Source organism: Puma concolor, chromosome B4 (assembly GCF_028749965.1).
Source record: "Puma concolor isolate L17-30 chromosome B4, mPumCon1.1.hap2, whole genome shotgun sequence".
Classification (NCBI taxonomy): domain Eukaryota; kingdom Metazoa; phylum Chordata; class Mammalia; order Carnivora; family Felidae; genus Puma; species Puma concolor.
This window is the reverse complement of record NC_141673.1, coordinates 38,137,708-38,156,218: the sequence shown is the minus strand read 5'-3', so window position 1 is coordinate 38,156,218 and position 18,511 is coordinate 38,137,708. Positions and strand designations below refer to the sequence as shown.

Here is an 18,511-nt window from a genome sequence, read left to right as displayed (position 1 = left end):
CAAAGAAGGCTCCAGGCTCTGAGCTGTCAGCACAGAGCTTGATGTGGGGCTCGAACCCACAAACCGTGAGATCATGACCTGAACGGAAGTTAGATACTTAACCAACTGAGCCATCCAGGTGCCCCAATCTCCCTAAATAATCTAATCTTTATCTGTAGCTTTTGTTACCATTTATGCATTAATGACATTTAAATGTGCATCTCCAGATTAAGACTCCCATCAGACTCAACTGCTTTGACTTAGATATCTCAAAGATGCCTCGGTGGAACATCTCCAAGACTTAATACATGATCATTCCTTCCAAGCTTAGCCTTCACTAGTATTTTCTGGCTTAGAAAATGGCACCACTATCCAAACATCTGTTCAAGCCAAAGAACATAGAATCATCCATAACTTCCCTACCTTCTTCTTGCTCCATATCCAATTTATCATAAAAATATGTTCATTTTATCTTTAAAGAAACTCTAGAATCCCATTACCCATTGTCATAGCCTTAGTCTACTTGTAGCCTCATGGGTGATTTGAATAAATTGTAATACTCACCCTTAACGATCCTCTATTTGTTCTCCACAGTGAACCCAAAGTAAGTTTGTGTTTCAAAATACAATCTGAAGCGAAAGAAGCCAATCTGAAAAGACTACATACTATATGATTCCAGTGTTCTGGAAAAGGACTTTGGAGACACTGAAAAGATCAGTGTTTGCCAAGGGCTAGCAGGAAGTAAGGATGAATAAGCAGAACACAGGAGATATTTTAAGGCAGTGAAACTATTCTGTAAAATGCAATATAATGGTGCACACATTTCATAAGATCCATAGAATATACAACATGAAGAGTGAACACTAATGTAAACTGTCGACGAGGGCGAGAATGACGTGTTCATGTTGGTTTGTCAATTCTAACAAATACACCACTCTAGTGAGGGATTTTGAGAGTGAGGGAGGCTGTGCATATATGGGGGCGGGAGAGATATGACAACTCTGTGCTTTCCATTCCATTTTGCTATGAATCTAAAACTACTCCAAAAAATAAAGTCTGTTAAAAAAATCCACAAAGATCTTGTATCTCCTCCTCAACTCTTGAAATTGCTTCATCGCTTTTCCAACTCTACTAAATTGGAAGTCCTTAGCACAGTCCCTTTCTACCTGTACAGCTTCCTTTCCTCTTGCGCCTCTCTCAGCCTTGCTGCTTTCCTGCCACATTAGTTTCTTTCAGGTTCAAATGCTTTGTGTGAAGTCTCTCCTCAGGGATTTGCCCCACCCTTTCTCCTTGCCTAATCAGTGTCTACTCATCCTTGACACCTGAGCTCATTGTCATTTCCTGAAGGCTTCTCTGAGACCCCTGTCCTGCTTTTGCTCTGTATTTCACATAAAAACCTAAGTTATTTTGGAGGCTTTTGCTATAGCTTTCATATAAAAACCCGGTTATTTCCCCAGAGCCCTTACCACTTTTATATTTAGACATTCACAATAACAAATATTAGTGATTGTTTATTAAGATTGTTCTCATCTATTAGACTGTAAGCACCTGTTTTTGCTCAGCATTGAGCCTGGTGCAGTGGCTGGAACATAGAAGGATTTGGTAAATATTTGTTGAAAGAATAAGAAAGAATAAGAAGTGTCAAATGGGCTGTTGGTATATTGCCCACTGTTTTCTCTAGCTTTAAGAGATTTGCAGTCACTGAAATACCTATTACTCTCTCAGAAGAGGACATTTTAAACAATCATTTTTAAAAGTACCATCACAGCAGAAATGTTTTTTTAACCCTAAGCTTCTGTATTTCATGTGGTTACTCTGTGGTTTCTTGTGATTCTAGATTGATAGCTGCTTTGTTCTTTAAGATATTTAGAGCTTAGAGTAAGCAGTATGAAAATGGCTCCCTGACAGGGGTGATTATCTGAAGTCAGGGCTTCATGCTATCTCCAGCCTTTTCTTTGAAGTTGGAAAATCCTCTCTGGATGGGTGGTCATTCAAGAAAAGAGATGCTCTGTTCATTGCTTAGTAACAGATACAGAAATAAAATCCCTGTTTAGTCATGGGGCTGCCTTGGATTTCTCTGGAAAGGGCGCTTATGGTAGCCAGCACTAACGCTAAATCACCATGAGGCCCTTTTATTTCGGATGCACACTGCAGTGTGTTCTCACTGCATACCTGCCCTGACTTCATTAATAAACAAGCGAGATGAAGAAACAATTCTCCTACTTTCCAGGTAAGCTAAGCAATTTGTCTTAATCACTGTTAGCCTTTTGTGAGTGACTACCATGGGGGTCCTAATCATTCATTCACCCTGGTTATAATGATACGAATTGTGAATTAGTAGTAACTTTCACGCAGGCAGCTATAGGGTTTGAGTTCTCTGACGTGTACTTTTTTTTTCTGATTGAAATACGTATGTCCGTATCTCTCTCTCTTTATATATTCATACATACACACACACACACACACACACACACACACACACACACACATTTTCTAAATGAATGCTTTCCTTATTACAGTCGGTCCTCTCCCATGGCACGGTAGCTGACTGCGCTGTTGTTGGTAAGGAAGATCCTTTGAAAGGTCACGTCCCCTTAGCACTCTGCGTGTTGAGAAAAGGTGAGAGATCTTTGTTCTCCCAGAGTGTTTGGGCCCTGAATGATTAACCCTAGTTAATTCAGTGCTTATCCACCTGAACTTTCTCCCTAGATATTAATACAACAGAAGAACAAGTTTTGGAAGAAATTGTGAACCATGTTAGACAGAGCATTGGCCCTGTGGCTGCTTTTCGAAATGCAGTGTTTGTGAAACAGTTACCCAAAACGAGATCTGGAAAAATTCCCCGGTCAGCTCTGTCTGCCCTGGTCAACGGCAAGCCGTATAAGGTAAATTATCCAAAATGTTCAACGCCAGGTTCTGAAATGTTTTTACATTTTTTTTTTTTTTAATGTTAAGGGGGAAACTGCATAACCACTCTCTAGGAATGAGGGTTGTGGAAACACGTATTAATTAAAACCATATGCTTTGAGATTATAGGAACCAGTGTGTGAAAATACTTTTACTATCAGTATGTCAGTTAAATGCAAACAACTAGTGGAAATGCAGTCTTAATGAATTAAAGACACATCTCCCTTCATTGTGGTCATTAATGGCTATTACTGAATGAGAAAGCAAACAATTGAGACTGGTTATGCATGCTGGTTATATACATGCTGTATATGTGCAGATATATATGATATATATGTGTATGTATCATATATATAATATATATGCTGGTTATATAGTTCTCATTCATATATACTCTATAGTTCTAATTGATATATATTCTAATTATTTCTATTTTGAGTGAAAATTATTTTGGAAAATGTTAGGCTAATTCAAGTGTATGTACTTAATCACCAATATCTACTAGAAGGTGATGCAACAGTAAATAGTTGTATGAGAAAATGCAAAAAAAAAAAAAAAAAAATTCAAAAGAGGCACAAAGAAAGACTCATTAGAGGGATTCTAGAGAAAGTACCACTTAGTGATGAAGGAGCATAAGGCAAGTTGACTTGCCCCAACTCCCCCACCCCCCAGGTAGGCTATGTGACACATTCCTCAGGCACTCCTGGCTGCCCAAGAACAAAGGAAAGGACATAAAACAAATGGCTAACTGATAGAGTCTCCATCAGTTTACAAATATCTTAGTAATATTACAAGAAAAAGACCATTTTATCAATAACCTAATTTCTGTGAACTCCCTATCTTAATGATAATGCTTTGCTAGAGAGAAAAAACAACCTTAGCTTGACAATAGGTAGGCTTCCAATAATCTGTAAATCCTCTTTAGCATGTGGAAATCCCTTTAAGAAACTTCCTCTTGACTTTACCTCCCCCAACCGTATATAATAAAGTCACTCCTCACAACCCCAGTGCAGCTCTTTGTGCCCATGGGTCCTGTCCCCATGCTTTAATAAAATCACCTTTTTGACACCAAAGACTTCTTTGAGAATTCTTTCCTGGCCATTGGCTCCAAACCCTCACCAACACCCCAAAACCCCATCATTTAGGACCAATAGTTTTGCTAAATGAACAGTTTATTATTCTGGAAGACTACAAATTATATTTTAAAATATTAAAATCAGAGTTCCCTTGTTTTCAACATTTTTATATGCATATTATAAGATAATGGGAAATACAACATTGCATGTAATTGTTTAATTATAGAGACATGGAAGGGGTTCAGGGACGAACATTCATCTCTCGTTTTTTCTTTCCAGATAACACCTACAATTGAAGACCCCAGCATTTTTGGGCACATAGAAGAAGTGCTGAAGAAGGCATCATGACTTTCTTTTTTCCTATTTTGAGTCAATTTGAGTCAGTTTTCTAACTGGAGTCAAATTTTTTGAATTCTTTCCCATAAATAAATACTTAAATAGAAATTACTTGCAACCTGAAATGTGAATTATAAAGCTTGGTCTAAAAAAAAAAAAAAATAGTACTTGAAGACTAGAAGAAGACCTGTGCCTTCTGTTTAATTAGACCCAATTAGCATCTTTTTCAGTTGCCTGGAACATGGTTCATTGTAGATTGTCTATCACTTTAATTTAGGAAAAATATAGCTAATGTATGATTTTAAAAAGCTTACTCCCTCAAATATTTTAATCGAAAGTGACACATTAACATAGAGTACTTCCTGAAATGAGGAATCTGTAGCTTTGACCCAGAACCTAAAACTCAAGTTGAAGTCAGAAAATAATAATTTTTCTTATAGAAATTCTGAATATTTTCTAACATTCTTGAGATGTCCCCATGCATGGTTATTAAAAAAAAAATAGATAAAATGGGAGGTTTTAGGGAATCACCTAGACCGATGACTTTGAAATAGGAGCATCCATCTAGACCTACATTTCCTGAGGGAAGCTTAGATACCAGGATACAGCTCTGCCCTCGGGTCATTTTGACCTTGTCAAGGGAAATCACATGCCTGACAGATCCTAGAGGTCATTTAATCCAGTCTGTTTGTCAGGGAGGTGAGAGTGCTTTGGAGTTCCTCCTGTCTCAGGTTCTTAGTTGACCGTACACTTAATGATTCCAGCTTCCTATAAAAACAAGGAAATGACACAAAAATGCAGTAAACTGACAAGGAAAACTCTTAAGGAAGAAATGTAAAAGTTTTTATATTATGCTAAAGACCAGGAGTTTTTAAGTAATCCCAAATCTAGATTTTTATGTGAAATCTCTAATTTTTTAATAACTCACTAAAAACGCATTGTGACATTCAAACACGTGTTTCCATTTAAACTTATCTAAAACTATTGAGAATTTAAGAAAAATTCCTGAAAATGAATCTTTAATAAGTTTATGGTAATGTACCAATTAGCCAGAGTAGATAATTAAATATAGGATTTACTTAGGATTCTACATGCTATCAGTTATTGAAGAATACATTTAAACTAAAAAATATATATATACCATGCCCATTGAGTCTTTGATGGTGCTTAAAGTATTTCCCAATCTTTCAGTCCATCAGGAAAATGATTTTTTAAGAGCAGCTGTCCTAACATGATAGTCTGGTATATGAAATATATGTGAGAGATAACAGAGAGCTTTACTTGTTTATTTCATAAAAATTGCTTACAACTTATATATAAAGACATTATGAAAATGATAGGTTTTTTTTTTTTGGACCATAAGCTATAAATCAATGGCTTCTCAAAGTAAAGTCCTCTTTGCTTAAATTGGCTTCTTGATTGTTACACCTGAAAATTTTTTCAGCTAATTGTTCTCTTTGTTTCGGTAGCCTGCATTAAACCAACTAGATAGACATTCAACTTATAATTTGAAGCTGTGAAGTTCCTTAAAGTGTCCCTTCTGTTGGGTACATTTTACTCATTATCACAACTGTAATCTTAAGTAATATATTCTTGTTAAGAATATAATTATTTTTTCGTGTAACATCCCGTCAATTTGAAATGGCAAATTCTTTAGCTGAATGTGTACCATTGTTCATTTGTAAGGGATAAACAAAGGCAGATCTGAGAACTGTGTGAAGGGTGTATCTGTGGACCTCTTGCACATTTTTCCTAGCCATCAATTCTGAAGGGACACATTAGCAAGCAGGCTCAAGTTATTTTCCAATAACTCGGTGCATGAGACTGGGGAGGAAGTACTGTTCCTGCATCTGGTCGAGGAAATTTATCTCCTCCGAAGAGTCAAAGGAAGTACTGTTACTTTCATGTGATTAAAAATGGGGCAAGAAAGATACACTTGAGTTGTTGGACTGCCTAAAATTTGGTAGGAAAAAAAAGGAATTTTCTCCTACATACTTACCATAAAGCACTTTCAGTAGATAGTACCTAGAATATTCTGGATTAAATGTATCTTTAAAAATAACGATATAATGTTACTAAAAATACAATCCTTGTATTTTCTGAAATAAAGTCCTCATGACTTGGTATTTTCATAGAACATTTTACTGTAAGACATTGGAAAAATTTAAATAAGATTTTCTTTCAAATCTATGGAAAAGTGTTTTCCAGTTATTTTGCTCCAGACAATACATTAAATATATAAAAGATCTGCTTTATATCTAAGGAGCACTTTTGTTTATATAAAATTGTATTTGAGAAGGCTCTCATCATTACAAATGTGAAAATTCATAAGTTTGATAACTGGTCAGAAGGAAAAATATTGAGATTCTGAGCTTAATCCAGTAAATGGATTTTAGATTCTGGCAGAAATTATACTATAAGTTGAAGAGTATTTTATGTTTTGTTTTGTTTTGAGGGAATAGCTAGATCTTTTTCTCTCTATACATTAGAATTATAAACGATTAACATTTCTTACTGGATATTCTCTAAGTCATGTATTGAGAGTAGATACAGATCTAGTGTGTTGTTATAATATCATAGTTTCTGTATATTTCATTTCCCTAAGTCAAGATCCCAGTGATCAGATGAGCTGAGAAAGCTCCTTTGCATTGTTTCTGCTCAGGCAACATTTCCAGAAAATTTAAAAAAATCACCTTCATACGCAAGTTCAGTGCTCCCTCTTGTGGCAGACTCACTTTTGAAGGTAAAAAATAGACTGAAAGTCACTAGAAGACCAATTTTCATTATAGTTTAAATTAAATATTATGTGACTAGAAAACAAAGATTAAACAGAGAACTGTAAGTATTTTTTTTTATTGACAATGGAGAGGGTTTCTGTTACCATTACCTTTTGACTGAATCTGTTAAACAAAAATAGACATCAAAACAAATGTAATGTACGTGCAAACAGCAAATTAAATACAAAAAGGAAATTACTAATGACAGGTCTTGCGCTTCATAAGATCAAGCAGCAGAAAATCAGCAGTTAGATAAATGGTATTATTAAATAGGTTTTACTTTGAAATCTCCCGTATAAACAAAGAATAAACAACAGTAACACCACCAAATAAAGCCACAGGGAAGAGATTACTCTTCTATACTTTTATACACTATATATGTTAATCATTCTGTCTTTCATTTATTTCCTCTGATAAGACTGACTTCAGGGAAGTCGCAACAAGGCCATCTTGGCTAGAAGCTTATAACATTAGACATGAGTCTGGCTAATGCCCTGTTACATTGACAAAAGGGAAAGGTTTCTGGGTTTTTTGTTTTTTTTCAATGGAAATGAGCCTCGGACTCTGCAGTGGTTGACATTCACTGAACAGTGCCGGCTGGCGGTTCGAGATATCTGATGAACATGTTCTTAGTAAAGAAGTTTTTTTTTTTTTTTTTTTTTTTTTTTCTCTTTTTTCTTGGTCCACAGATAACAAGAGAAGATGCTGTTTATTCCTTATAAATTATTTTTTTAAATATTTGCTCTTGACTCTTGTAAACAGTTTAGCTTTGTTTTGTGTTGAAAAGGAGATCGAGCCATCACAGTGCTATTTCTAAAGATATAGGACATCCCTGATTGCCTTTAAAGGACTATTTTTGGCTCCAGTTCCAGGTTAAATCATTCCTTTTTACATGATCAGAGGCAGGTTTTCAGCTTTAAGTATTGACAGACTTGAAGGAGAAACATATCGATTTGACTGTTACAATTCAGAAACTGTAAAAATGGTGGAATGGTAAAATACAAACAGTACTTGGAATTGTCAAATGTTTGCACTCGAGACTCCATGAACCATATATTTTATTTTTTTAAAAATCATATTTATATCCATTTACATAAGACTTACACATTTAAAAAGAAATACATACACAGTAATACATAAATGCCTAGTATTTTACAATAAAACATGAAAAAACGAGTGGCTCCATTTCATAAAAGCATTTGTTGTACAGAATTTATGACGTGGATGATGCTTATTATTCAAATGACTTAAGCATTTTCTTACAATTGTAGTAAACTAATCAAACTTAATATCTGACTCCCCCAAAATCACATTTTCAGCATAATAAACCACTGGTGGTTGTTTCCTTAGAATTCAGTCTTCACAAAGGTTTTTACTGTTTGTCTTCATAGATGGTAGTGCACTTTAGGTAGAGTAGGCTGAAAAGACGACATCTGAAATATTTAATGAACAGTGTTAGTCTGCTGTCAGCTCCCGGACTGGAAAGTCCCCCTGTGCCACCAGTGAGACTCCTCCATGGAGCCTGCCTACTTCCATCTTAGGAGTCTACAAACGGAACGCCATCTAGGATCTGGCCGATAGCTGGACATAATTAACATTTGCTCCTTCTCCAACTTTGTGCAAGCCAATTTAATAAATCACAAGATTTGCTCAAGTTTGTGGAAAGCATGGCAGTAAATATAAACAAAGGTATTCATAGAAAATGTGAGCAGTCCTTTTGAAAAATCTGCAGCTTGCTCATCAGTAAATTCGGTCGAGTTGCCTTCTTTCATGGAATGGATTCTTATTCTAGTTCATATCTTTTAGAGCTCTTAAAAAGAAGACACCTTTATTTTTTTCTTTTCTTGCTTTTTTTTTTTTTTTTTTTTTTGAAATTGGGCAGGGGGAAGGGCAAGCTGAGAGGGAGAGAGAGAATCCCAAGCAGGCTCTGTGCTGTCAGCTCCGAGCCCAAAGTGGGGCTCTAACTGACAAACGAGATCACGACCTGAGCCAAAAACAAGAGTTGGACGCTCAACCGACTGAGCCACCCAGGCGCCCCTGAAAAGACATCTTTGTTGTGACAAAAACACCATATTTCAAAGGATCTGGATCAGTGTCTGGATCAGTGATGTGGCATCACTGATTCTTCCTGTCATAATATACTTAGAAAAAGCTCACAATTTCTATTTCTGACACAAATGAAATGATAAATAATATGTTCTGAATTATTTTAATTATAAAAGTGTTAATGTTTCGTCAAAACAGAAACTGGCTGTCCTTGATTGGGTTATTGTAAACAAATACCTTTATCTTATTTAATGGTAAAAATTAGGAAATATGAACTATAGAATGCCATGCACAAAATACAAACTGCAAATAGCTAAAGAGTAATTCTACCCATCAGTCAAAAACTAAGAAGCGAGCCCTATTCAACATATTAGTCATTTGTAAATTAGTGAAGTATTCAGTTCCTGGGGAAATTATCATGTTATGTGTAGAAGCTATTACAAACAGTATTTTGGAAAGCCTCTTATTTAGCCAAATCATTATATACTTTAGATCATGCCTAATTAGATGCCAAATTGTATACCATAATTAAATTTTTAATGTTAGGGTTTTACATTCTGAAATTAAATCTCTTAAAGCTTTTTATTTTATCAGCAGCTTCAAACAGTGACCCAAATAAGGCAGCACACCAGCTCCCATAGTAGGCCCCAAAGACCAACAAGAAATTGCATGGAGCTTTCATTCAAGGCGATCAATAAACAACACAAGATGAGCTGTTCCTCTGCCTGTAACTGCTTCTTCTCCCTGTCCCTGTGCACGCACTGGGTTCTAAATATTGCTCTAAAAAGTCTTTTTCAAAATATTAATTTATTATAAATGGTAAATATTTTGGTAAAACTCAGTTTTAGGTTAAACAAGTTTCATGAGCATTTGACATGTACAGCCTAGGAAACCACAGGTTTACTACAACCGTTTTTCAATAAAACTCCATTTTTGTATGGACTTGGAAGTAGATCCCATCAGCCAGTATTTCTCTAAATACAAATGCCTAATATCTTATAATTATATATCAAGGTTTTAGTCCTATTTGCCATTCTTATAATTTCACTTTGTTCCTATGCTGTGAGCCCCAGATCCTTAAAGCTCATATTTGTTTTCAGCAAATATAAATCAGTGATGAAAAACAATACACTGAAATTCAAAATTATCAGTCATACTTTGGCTTCTAATAATAAACTACCTCTACATCATTTACCTGCTTCTGCTGCTAGTTGATTCCGTGTACCTACTAGAATCACTTTCTGCTTGCTTTAACTTTCCCTATATTATTCACTTAAAAGTGTGTTACTCTGTGAGTGCCGAATTCTCTTCAATAAAACGCTATGTGCGTCCATATAAAATGCTACTGAAAAGTAGATGGCGGTGGCTGGGGCTGCGACCTGCTGATGTGTAATAAGATAGTGATAGGCCTCCAACAGATGGACCTTAAATCAGAGCAGACAGATGGTGATCAGAAAAATGAGATTAAGAGCTACGATATTAAGACTCCTCTTCCACCCTCTAGCAGTCCGAAAGGGTCATCTCCCCTCTGTACTGCCAGGCCATACCAGAGAGTATCGTGTGGATTTACTACTCTATGTCGGTTCCATTTTTGGGTGGTTTGTTTTTTTGTCAGCCGAGGAAAGCTACTCACAGCAAGTCAGTGCTGCCTCCTTTGAGTGGCTTGTCAACATGAGTATGTGCGAACAGTGGAGTTGTCTAACCTCTGCAGTCTTGATGAGGCAACTGCAAACGGAGAAAAGGGCTTTAGAGGAACTTGGATGATTGAGTACAAAAATCTCAGATGAGAAAGATTATCCCCTGCGTAAAGGGATCCTGAACATACTAGTAGACCTTCTTTCTCTCAGACATCAGCCACTCCTATCCCTTCCCGCTAGACCAAGTTACTAATGAAAACTTATTCCATTGTGATTCGACTGTACTTTCGAGTTGCTGTGTATTCCTCCTTAGATGGAGCCTGTAACAAAAGCAGCTCTCCATGGTGTTTCTGTTTTTGAAGCAAAGATTGCTCCCAGAGAATTCAGGATAGAGGATTTTTCCCCCTCCAAGTGTTGAAGAGCTTCTTCACTAATTTTAATTGCAATAAATTCCTCCTGAATTTTTAAATATGTTCCATGATATTAACAAGTTAGAAGACATGTAGAACAAAGATCACGGGTTATACTGGAACTAATTTTAAGGGCCATGATAGCTACAACCCTGAAAAGAAATAATGGTTCTAGGCAATTGTCTTAATAAAGAGAGTGGGGCTATTTTTTTTTTTCTTTTAATGTCTACCAAATAGAAATAATTTTGTGACTGCTATTTCAAAGTGGTCTCTCCTTCAGAATGGCTGTTTTCCTTTGTGAGGTATATAACACAAGTCTAATGTCCACAGAAGGAAATAATACTAATTGGGAAATTACTATTGGCTTTGTGTTTGTTTAATTCTCTTCTCATAGTTGTGCTTGTTTATTTAAGGCCTTCTGCCTTGGTCAGAGGTGAAAATATCTGATGAATCTGGGTTTCTAAGATGAAATACAAAACTTGCAATATTCAAACATGTAGGGTGACTGTGGAGTTAATTTCCATTTACTAAGGACCTTTTAGTCCGAATTCATCTTCTAACTAAACAAATTCTTTGCTTTGAGAATAGAAGAGTAAAGAAACACAAATCATGCAGATGAGTATTGTTCTTCCTAGATGTGGACATTAGCCAAAACTGTCCTTTCCAGGATTTTATAAATTATGTTTAATAATGTGAATGAGGTGCCATGGGTTCATGCATCAGCCGTTTGCAAGAGTCTGTTTTTGATGAAAGCAAAGTAAACTTCAAGCAGAGCAAACCAACTTAAGAATTTCCAGAAAGCTATGCAAAGTCAGAGAACGATACTAGCATTTGCTAAACAGGTAACATGTTTTTGTTTTTTTTGTTTTTTTTTTTACTTTATAAGCAGAAATGCAAAACTACTGTACCATCCGTTGTCATTTTCCTCGACTGCCCAGATGTTGTGGTTAACCTAAATCCAGCTGGTAACGTTTCTGAGGACCCAGGCATCATGCTGATTCCGTGTACTTCACGGGGAGGAAACTGTCTTCTCCATGTTGACCCACGCCTGAAATTCTTATCATCACTCTGCCAGTACAGAATTATAACTGGATGTAATAACAAGTAAACTAGTCCAGGTCCTTAAAACTGTGCACTTAGAAACATGCAACACTGATACCTACAGTCTGTCTGTAAAGCACACCTATGGAATATTATGTTTTATTTGGAGAGTTCTACTGATTCCAAAACAATAACACAGGAGATTTGCAGCAGAAATGTTTTCATAAAAATTTTCCTCTGACTCCAAATCTAAGGTTTGCTATCTGTAAAAGTAAATCGTTTTGAAAACCTAAAGTAAAACCCCAATATTATCTCTTCTTTGTCACACTTTATGCCAACTGATTTTATAGTATGAGATTATATATTTAGTTCACTAAGTGTTACACAAACCGTGTTTGACTCACAAACTTAAATAACTATTTCATGAGTTTTGCTTTTAAGTAAACAAGAGACATATGGGAGAGCTATATTTGATACAGCCTGGATCATATCAGATAAATAACCTATAGTTTGTGTAAGAAACCAAATTTGTCATTTGTTAGATTTCAGCTGATAATGAATTAACTTGTGGTTTATTGAAAAACCTGTGGAGCTTGGAAACCATCCTTTTAGCTCTTTAGACACCACTAAAAGCATAATATAATTCTGGTTGCTGTTTTACAAATGTATTTCTGGCTGCTGATTCTGTTATATCATAATGATATAATCTCTTCCCTCTCTGCGCATACACAAAGCATCTGCTTAGATACAATGAACTTTCTCTATATTCACAAGGAGTGATATGTAATCTACTGTTTAGCAAGTATTATTCTTTATTAAACACAAGTTACTCTTTGTGTCAAATTCTAAGGAAAATATTAATCATTCTACGTAGATCTTATCTTCTTATGTCACTATGTTTTTCATGTAGGGAATGGTTATCTATTCCCTGAAGTTAATCTCAGTGTGTGTGGTTACCTTTATTAGCTCAGGTGACTTCATTTTGGCATATAGAATAACAGGTCAATACTTAGCTCAAATTATCATTGTTCTAAATAAGTAAAACTATAAGGTATTCTTCATCATGGACTGCTAATTTAGTTGACATTCAGAGTCAATTTGGAAAAAATGAAATCACCTATGAAATTATATATATCCATTGTTCTACTAGAATCCATAGCATCCAAATCTAAATTTTGTTTAGATTAGGGAGCCATTTTACAATTTAAGAGATGTCTGCTACTCCTTTTCTCCACTGCCAGGTTCTACATTGTCCTAGGCCTCCAAATGTTTATAAATAGAGAAAAGAAGCAGAAGTTCACAGTTGTGGCCTCTGATTTCTTGGAAATCAGAATTTTGGAAGAGTTGTTGCATAAACATAAACACTCTTCAGTTCTACAAAACACTATATTACAGTGTAGGGATATACAACTCCTGCAATGTAAGGGTTAGGGACTCAAAAATAAGCAAGTGGAGGATTTAAATCATGATCTCTTTTGCTCTTTTAGCACTGTCTTCCCTCAGAAAGTTAATGGGACCTATCAGCAACATCAGAGGAAAAAGTTTCCATGAGGTGAGGATAAAGGATACCCACTAACTTGAAGTGAAAGTCTGTAGAAGCACAGGAGCACTTCTCAAATTCTTTCAGTGGGGGCTGAATGTAATCAGCCCCAGAAACAAGCACAGGTTCTGGGTAAGTTGTTTAGCTACTTTTGCTCACACTCAAAAAACAAAAACAAACAAACAAAAAAAACAAACAAACAAAAAACTAGGACAAAAGAGACTACAGGGTTGGAATGATAAAATCATGTACTGTGTTCTTTATTTAATAAATAAGAAAAAGATGCAGCATATTTTAAAGGCAGATAGTCACATACCATTTAGACCTTTTGGCTTTTTATTACTTTCAGAAAGCAACACTAACTCATATATGCTTGAGTCTTTACCTGGCTCCTTTGAGTCAATCCACATTTTAAAATGTAGCAATAGGATGGTTCTTTAATTATTTTATTTTCTTAAAAAATTTTTTTAATGTTTTTATTTATTCTTGAGAGAGAGAGAGAGAGAGAGAGAGAGAGCGCATGAGCAAAGGAGGGGCACAGAGAGAGAGCAGGACACAGAATCCAAAGCAGGCTCCAGGCTGTGAGCTGTCCGGACAGAGCCCGATGCGGGGCTTGAACTCACTAGTGGTGAGATCATGACCTGAGCTGAAGTCGGACGTTCAACCGACTGAGCCACCCAGGCACCCCAATAATTTTTATTAACATTCCTTTTGCAACTTAAAAATTTTTTTTTATTGTTTATTTATTTTTGAGAGAGACAGACAGGGGAGAGCAGGAAGGGGAGGGGCAGACAGAGAGGGAGATACAGAACTCCATGCAGGCTCCAGGCTCTGAGCTGTCAGCACAGAGCCCGACGTGGGGTTTGACCCCATGAACCATGAGATCATGACCTGAGCCAAAATCAGATGCTCAACCGACTGAGCCACCCAGGTGCCCCTCCTTTTGCAACTTTTAAACAAGAAGAATAATTGCATTCAAAAGCATGTAGGGCTTATGTAGATTATCTTTTTGATTCAACAATTAAGAATAAGGATTAAAAAGATTATCAAACAACTTATAAAATTAAAATCAGTTAAGTATTAACTGTTTTAAAAATATCAATCATTATTCTGCTTGGACAGGAGTATGGATTTATAGGAAGTTAGCTGAGGTCAAGACTAGAGCTAATCTGTCTATAACCTCCTCTACAAAGGAAAGCTTGGATTTTATAAATCCAAGATCATCTTCCTTGCTCATTTGAATGTGAAATAATTGCCTCATTTTAGGATTTGCTGGGTTCATTCACAAAATTATTTTAATCAGCTTTTCTTTCTAGTCAAGAAACGCCTGCATTTTGCAACACAGAATTATGCCTCTCTGCGTTTTCCATTTCATACTTGGGTTTTCTTTCTACTTCTTCCAGAAAAACCCTGTAAAAAACTCAGAAGGACTAATAAAATCCACAGCATCTATCAATGCACAGAGTTTGCTAATGTTCCTTGTATTCCTTTGTCTCAGGAGTCTACTCATATGTTTACTATTTTCCAAATAATTTAAACATGCATATATTATGTTTGGGATTCTTACACTTCATGTAACTTTTAAATCCTATGACTGTTAAAATGTTACTCATATGTTTTCAGGGAAAACTCAATGTCACTTTCTAAAATAATGGAAAGCTTCCCATTTACCGAAAGCAAGTTTTCTTTTCATTGTAATATCCTAAAATTTATTGTAGGATACACTGATATTTAGGAAGTCAGCACACAATTATTTAAAAGCTGAGTTTATCAGGATTAATGTTATCACTGCTTTTTTAAAAAAGGTCACTCATCATAATTTTGCCATCACAACTCATAAGAATCTGTTTTTAAATTACTTCTAGGTGTTTCTAACTGCTGATATAATAATATTTATGAATGCATAAAGGTTTTTCCAAAACCAAATGACTAATAAAATTTAATAATTAGGCACAATACTGGGGAAAATTCTAGATTCTATCCAGAGAACAAGCTTCTGATTGATTTTTGAGCACTATTCCTTGAAAGTTGTTTTATTTGTACTCTTAGATCCCTTGTGAATGACAGATAAGGACTTACTTCATCCAGCCGCCGTTCAGTTCCCAGAGCCAGGAGGTTATTGTATTCCCTTTCAAGAATCTGCCTTGCCTGTTGACATCAAACTACAGTTACTATCACTGAGGTCACAGTTTACTTTAAATATCATAGAGATTATATTCATCTGAGAAAACATTACAATCCTGTTTTATTTAAAGCGTCTTAAGATTTTAGTCCTCCGTGTCTAAAAGCCATTGCAAGTTTTAGTTATAAATACAAGGTAGGGCCATTTTCTTTATAGTCAGTCTGTGGACAGTGGAGAGACAGCCTCACATACATGTCTGAGGTCAAGGGGCACTTCATTACTTTAATCCAACTGAATATTTTATATAAACTTTGCAATAAATGAAAAAAATGAAAAATGAAGTTAGACTGCCAAATTTTTGTCAAGTCTATAGAGATCGTTCTCAAACCTGGCCAATGCTCATTATTTGGGGAAACTTTAGATAAATTGGATTCCTATACCCAATCTCTGGATATCTGATTTCTTAGGCCTGTGCTGTAGCTTGTAGGTTTTATTTTAAATTTTTAAGAAACTCGGCCGATTTGAATAATTATCCAGGTTGGGGAACCAGTGGCATACTCAGTGTTAAATGTCTGTCTAATTCAGACATGTAAATAGAAATGAACGCCTCTCAGAGAGAGAGAGACTGAAAGCCATCTGCCAGGGATATTGTTTTGGGAAATCTGGCATTCAGGTGGAAGGCTGGACTACATAACCTCTAAATCCCTTTTCCTGATTAATTTTATGATTTTGTTTTGGCTAGAAATCCAGTGGCTTCAAATTAAAGCCCCAGTGCCATATTTCAAAGGTTGAGCTGAGCTAACTCTCATTAGGGCTCATGAATACACAGCCAACTTTTTTTTTTTTTCTCCCTACAAGTGTACTTTATCGCTCTATAAACTAGGGCACAGTGCAACTACAGCGGAAAGGGGCTTGCCTGGGTGTTCTGTGTTGGAATCTGTAGTAACAAAGCTAAGCTGCTGTAGTCAAAGTTCTCATCCAAGGCTATCAGTGAGCCGTGCACACCACTCTCAAGAATATTATTTGCATATTCTCGAAGTCCAATTGCTTGTATCCAGCGAATCACTCGATCGTTGCTCCACACCAACACATCTAGGAAAAGAGGTGCATCGTTTTAGGCGACAGTATTTCGCACAATAAACAAAACTACCGGCTGAAATAAGCCACAAGTGTCTGGCCAAGTCAGCATTTATGCTGATTTCTTTATCCACTCCCCAATGCACCTGGCCCCCTTGTGTTGCATTTCATTCTCAGAGCTAACCTGTCCTACTCTTAGCCTAGAAAAAAAGTTGTCTTTTGAAACGTGTTTGTTATCACTGAAAAGCACTTCCAGCACATGGAATACAATGTCTCACGGTGTTTCCTGTGCGGTTGTGGAGCTCCAGGGATCTGTCCCAAGCTTAATGTTTTTTTATTACCAGACAGGAGCATTTCTTATTCCTGCCTTGATATATAGCTCTTTAGTAAAGACAGAAAAATGAGAAGCTAATATGGTTTTTCATCATTGTTTTTTAACCACTAATTAAATACTGAATATAGACTAGAAGAGCCTTTTTTTTTAACCTGAAGCAATAAATCAAAGAACAGAAGAGTAAGATAGAACAGGGATTCCATAGCCCAAGATTTACCCCACTATTTTGTCAATTCATTATGTTTCAATCACATGCTGATGCAAAAATCAAGCACTTGGTCAAGTCACAAGTTGTTTTTCCTTTTAGGTTGAAAGTAGCATTGTATTGAGATATAAAACACTTGCAATTTTATTTTCTAAAACTAAAATCCTTAGAGAAAAATGTCATATGTGCCTTTTTCAGACTTTTGGTCTGGAGTGTCATAGTATATTCTATCATTTATATTTTTTCCATTGTTCTCATTATGAGTTGACAGAATTCTACATAAAAATCAGCAAAATAGACAGAAGACGACAATGTTCCACAGAAAGGAAAGAATGTTAAAGAACTAAGAAGGAAATGTGAAAAAAAAAATGATAACTTTTTTTCTAATCCTGTAAAAAGGGAAATAAAACCCAGAATTTAATTTTATGCTAAAATTTAAGTTTTCCTGTTAATTTTTTTTTCTTTCTGAGAGAAATGTATAGCTTTTCCAGAAAAAAAAATAAAGAATACTCTGGGATATATTCTTCAACTTCAACCGTTTATCATGTTCCTGTCCCCCCATTTAAATTATAAAAGTCTGTAAAAATCAAGGTAGTAGTTGTTTTTGTTTTTGTTTTTTTGGCGGTAGCAGAGAGTATATATTGTTTACGTTTTTCAAAAACATTACTAATTTGTTCTAATACATTCATTTATAATCAAGTTAGGTTTTCTTGTGCCTAATATTAAAGCAATATAGTGATAACTCAGCCCAATGGAGACCCCTTATGTCATATTCTCAGTCACTGACCTCACACCAACAGTAACCAATATTCTAACTATTCTCACCGCAGATTAGTTTTGCTTTTTAGTTTTGATTTTTTAGCTTTTTTTTTTTTTAATTTTTTTTTTTTCAACGTTTATTTATTTTTGGGACAGAGAGAGACAGAGCATGAACGGGGGAGGGGCAGAGAGAGAGGAAGACACAGAATCGGAAACAGGCTCCAGGCTCTGAGCCATAAGCCGAGAGCCTGACACGGGGCTCGAA

At 35.8% G+C, this 18,511-nt stretch overlaps 2 protein-coding genes and 1 long non-coding RNA gene across 20 annotated transcripts in view; 1 reads left to right on the top strand and 2 right to left on the bottom strand.

Annotated features, from left to right (window-relative positions):
• Positions 1-990, bottom strand: part of LOC112863452 (uncharacterized) — a 90,007-nt gene extending 89,017 nt beyond the window's left edge. For 2 of the 4 annotated variants that reach the window (XR_015253462.1, XR_003223893.2), the window contains exon 1: positions 544-978. This is a non-coding gene — a long non-coding RNA (uncharacterized LOC112863452). Of the gene's footprint in view, positions 1-543 lie in introns of all 4 variants that reach the window. The other 2 variants (XR_015253464.1, XR_015253463.1) reach the window with 2 other exon arrangements.
• Positions 1-4,409, top strand: part of ACSS3 (acyl-CoA synthetase short chain family member 3) — a 156,318-nt gene extending 151,909 nt beyond the window's left edge. Inside the window, exons 14-16 of the mRNA XM_025926555.2 lie at positions 2,499-2,598; positions 2,689-2,864; positions 4,242-4,409. Of these exons, the coding sequence (XP_025782340.2) occupies positions 2,499-2,598; positions 2,689-2,864; positions 4,242-4,310 (345 nt within the window). The 3' untranslated portion in view covers positions 4,311-4,409. The remainder of the gene's footprint in view (positions 1-2,498; positions 2,599-2,688; positions 2,865-4,241) is intronic.
• A 2,726-nt stretch (positions 4,410-7,135) lies between these two features.
• Positions 7,136-18,511, bottom strand: part of PPFIA2 (PPFI scaffold protein A2) — a 479,884-nt gene continuing 468,508 nt past the window's right edge. For 14 of the 15 annotated variants that reach the window (XM_086712721.1, XM_086712726.1, XM_086712720.1 and 11 more), the window contains 5 exons: positions 16,788-16,963; positions 15,829-15,897; positions 12,077-12,236; positions 10,755-10,846; positions 7,136-8,508 (listed from right to left, as the gene is read on the bottom strand). In XM_086712721.1, the coding sequence (XP_086568847.1) occupies positions 10,788-10,846; positions 12,077-12,236; positions 15,829-15,897; positions 16,788-16,963 (464 nt within the window). In that variant the 3' untranslated portion in view covers positions 7,136-8,508; positions 10,755-10,787. The remainder of the gene's footprint in view (positions 8,509-10,754; positions 10,847-12,076; positions 12,237-15,828; positions 15,898-16,787; positions 16,964-18,511) is intronic. The other variant, XM_086712724.1, reaches the window with a different exon arrangement.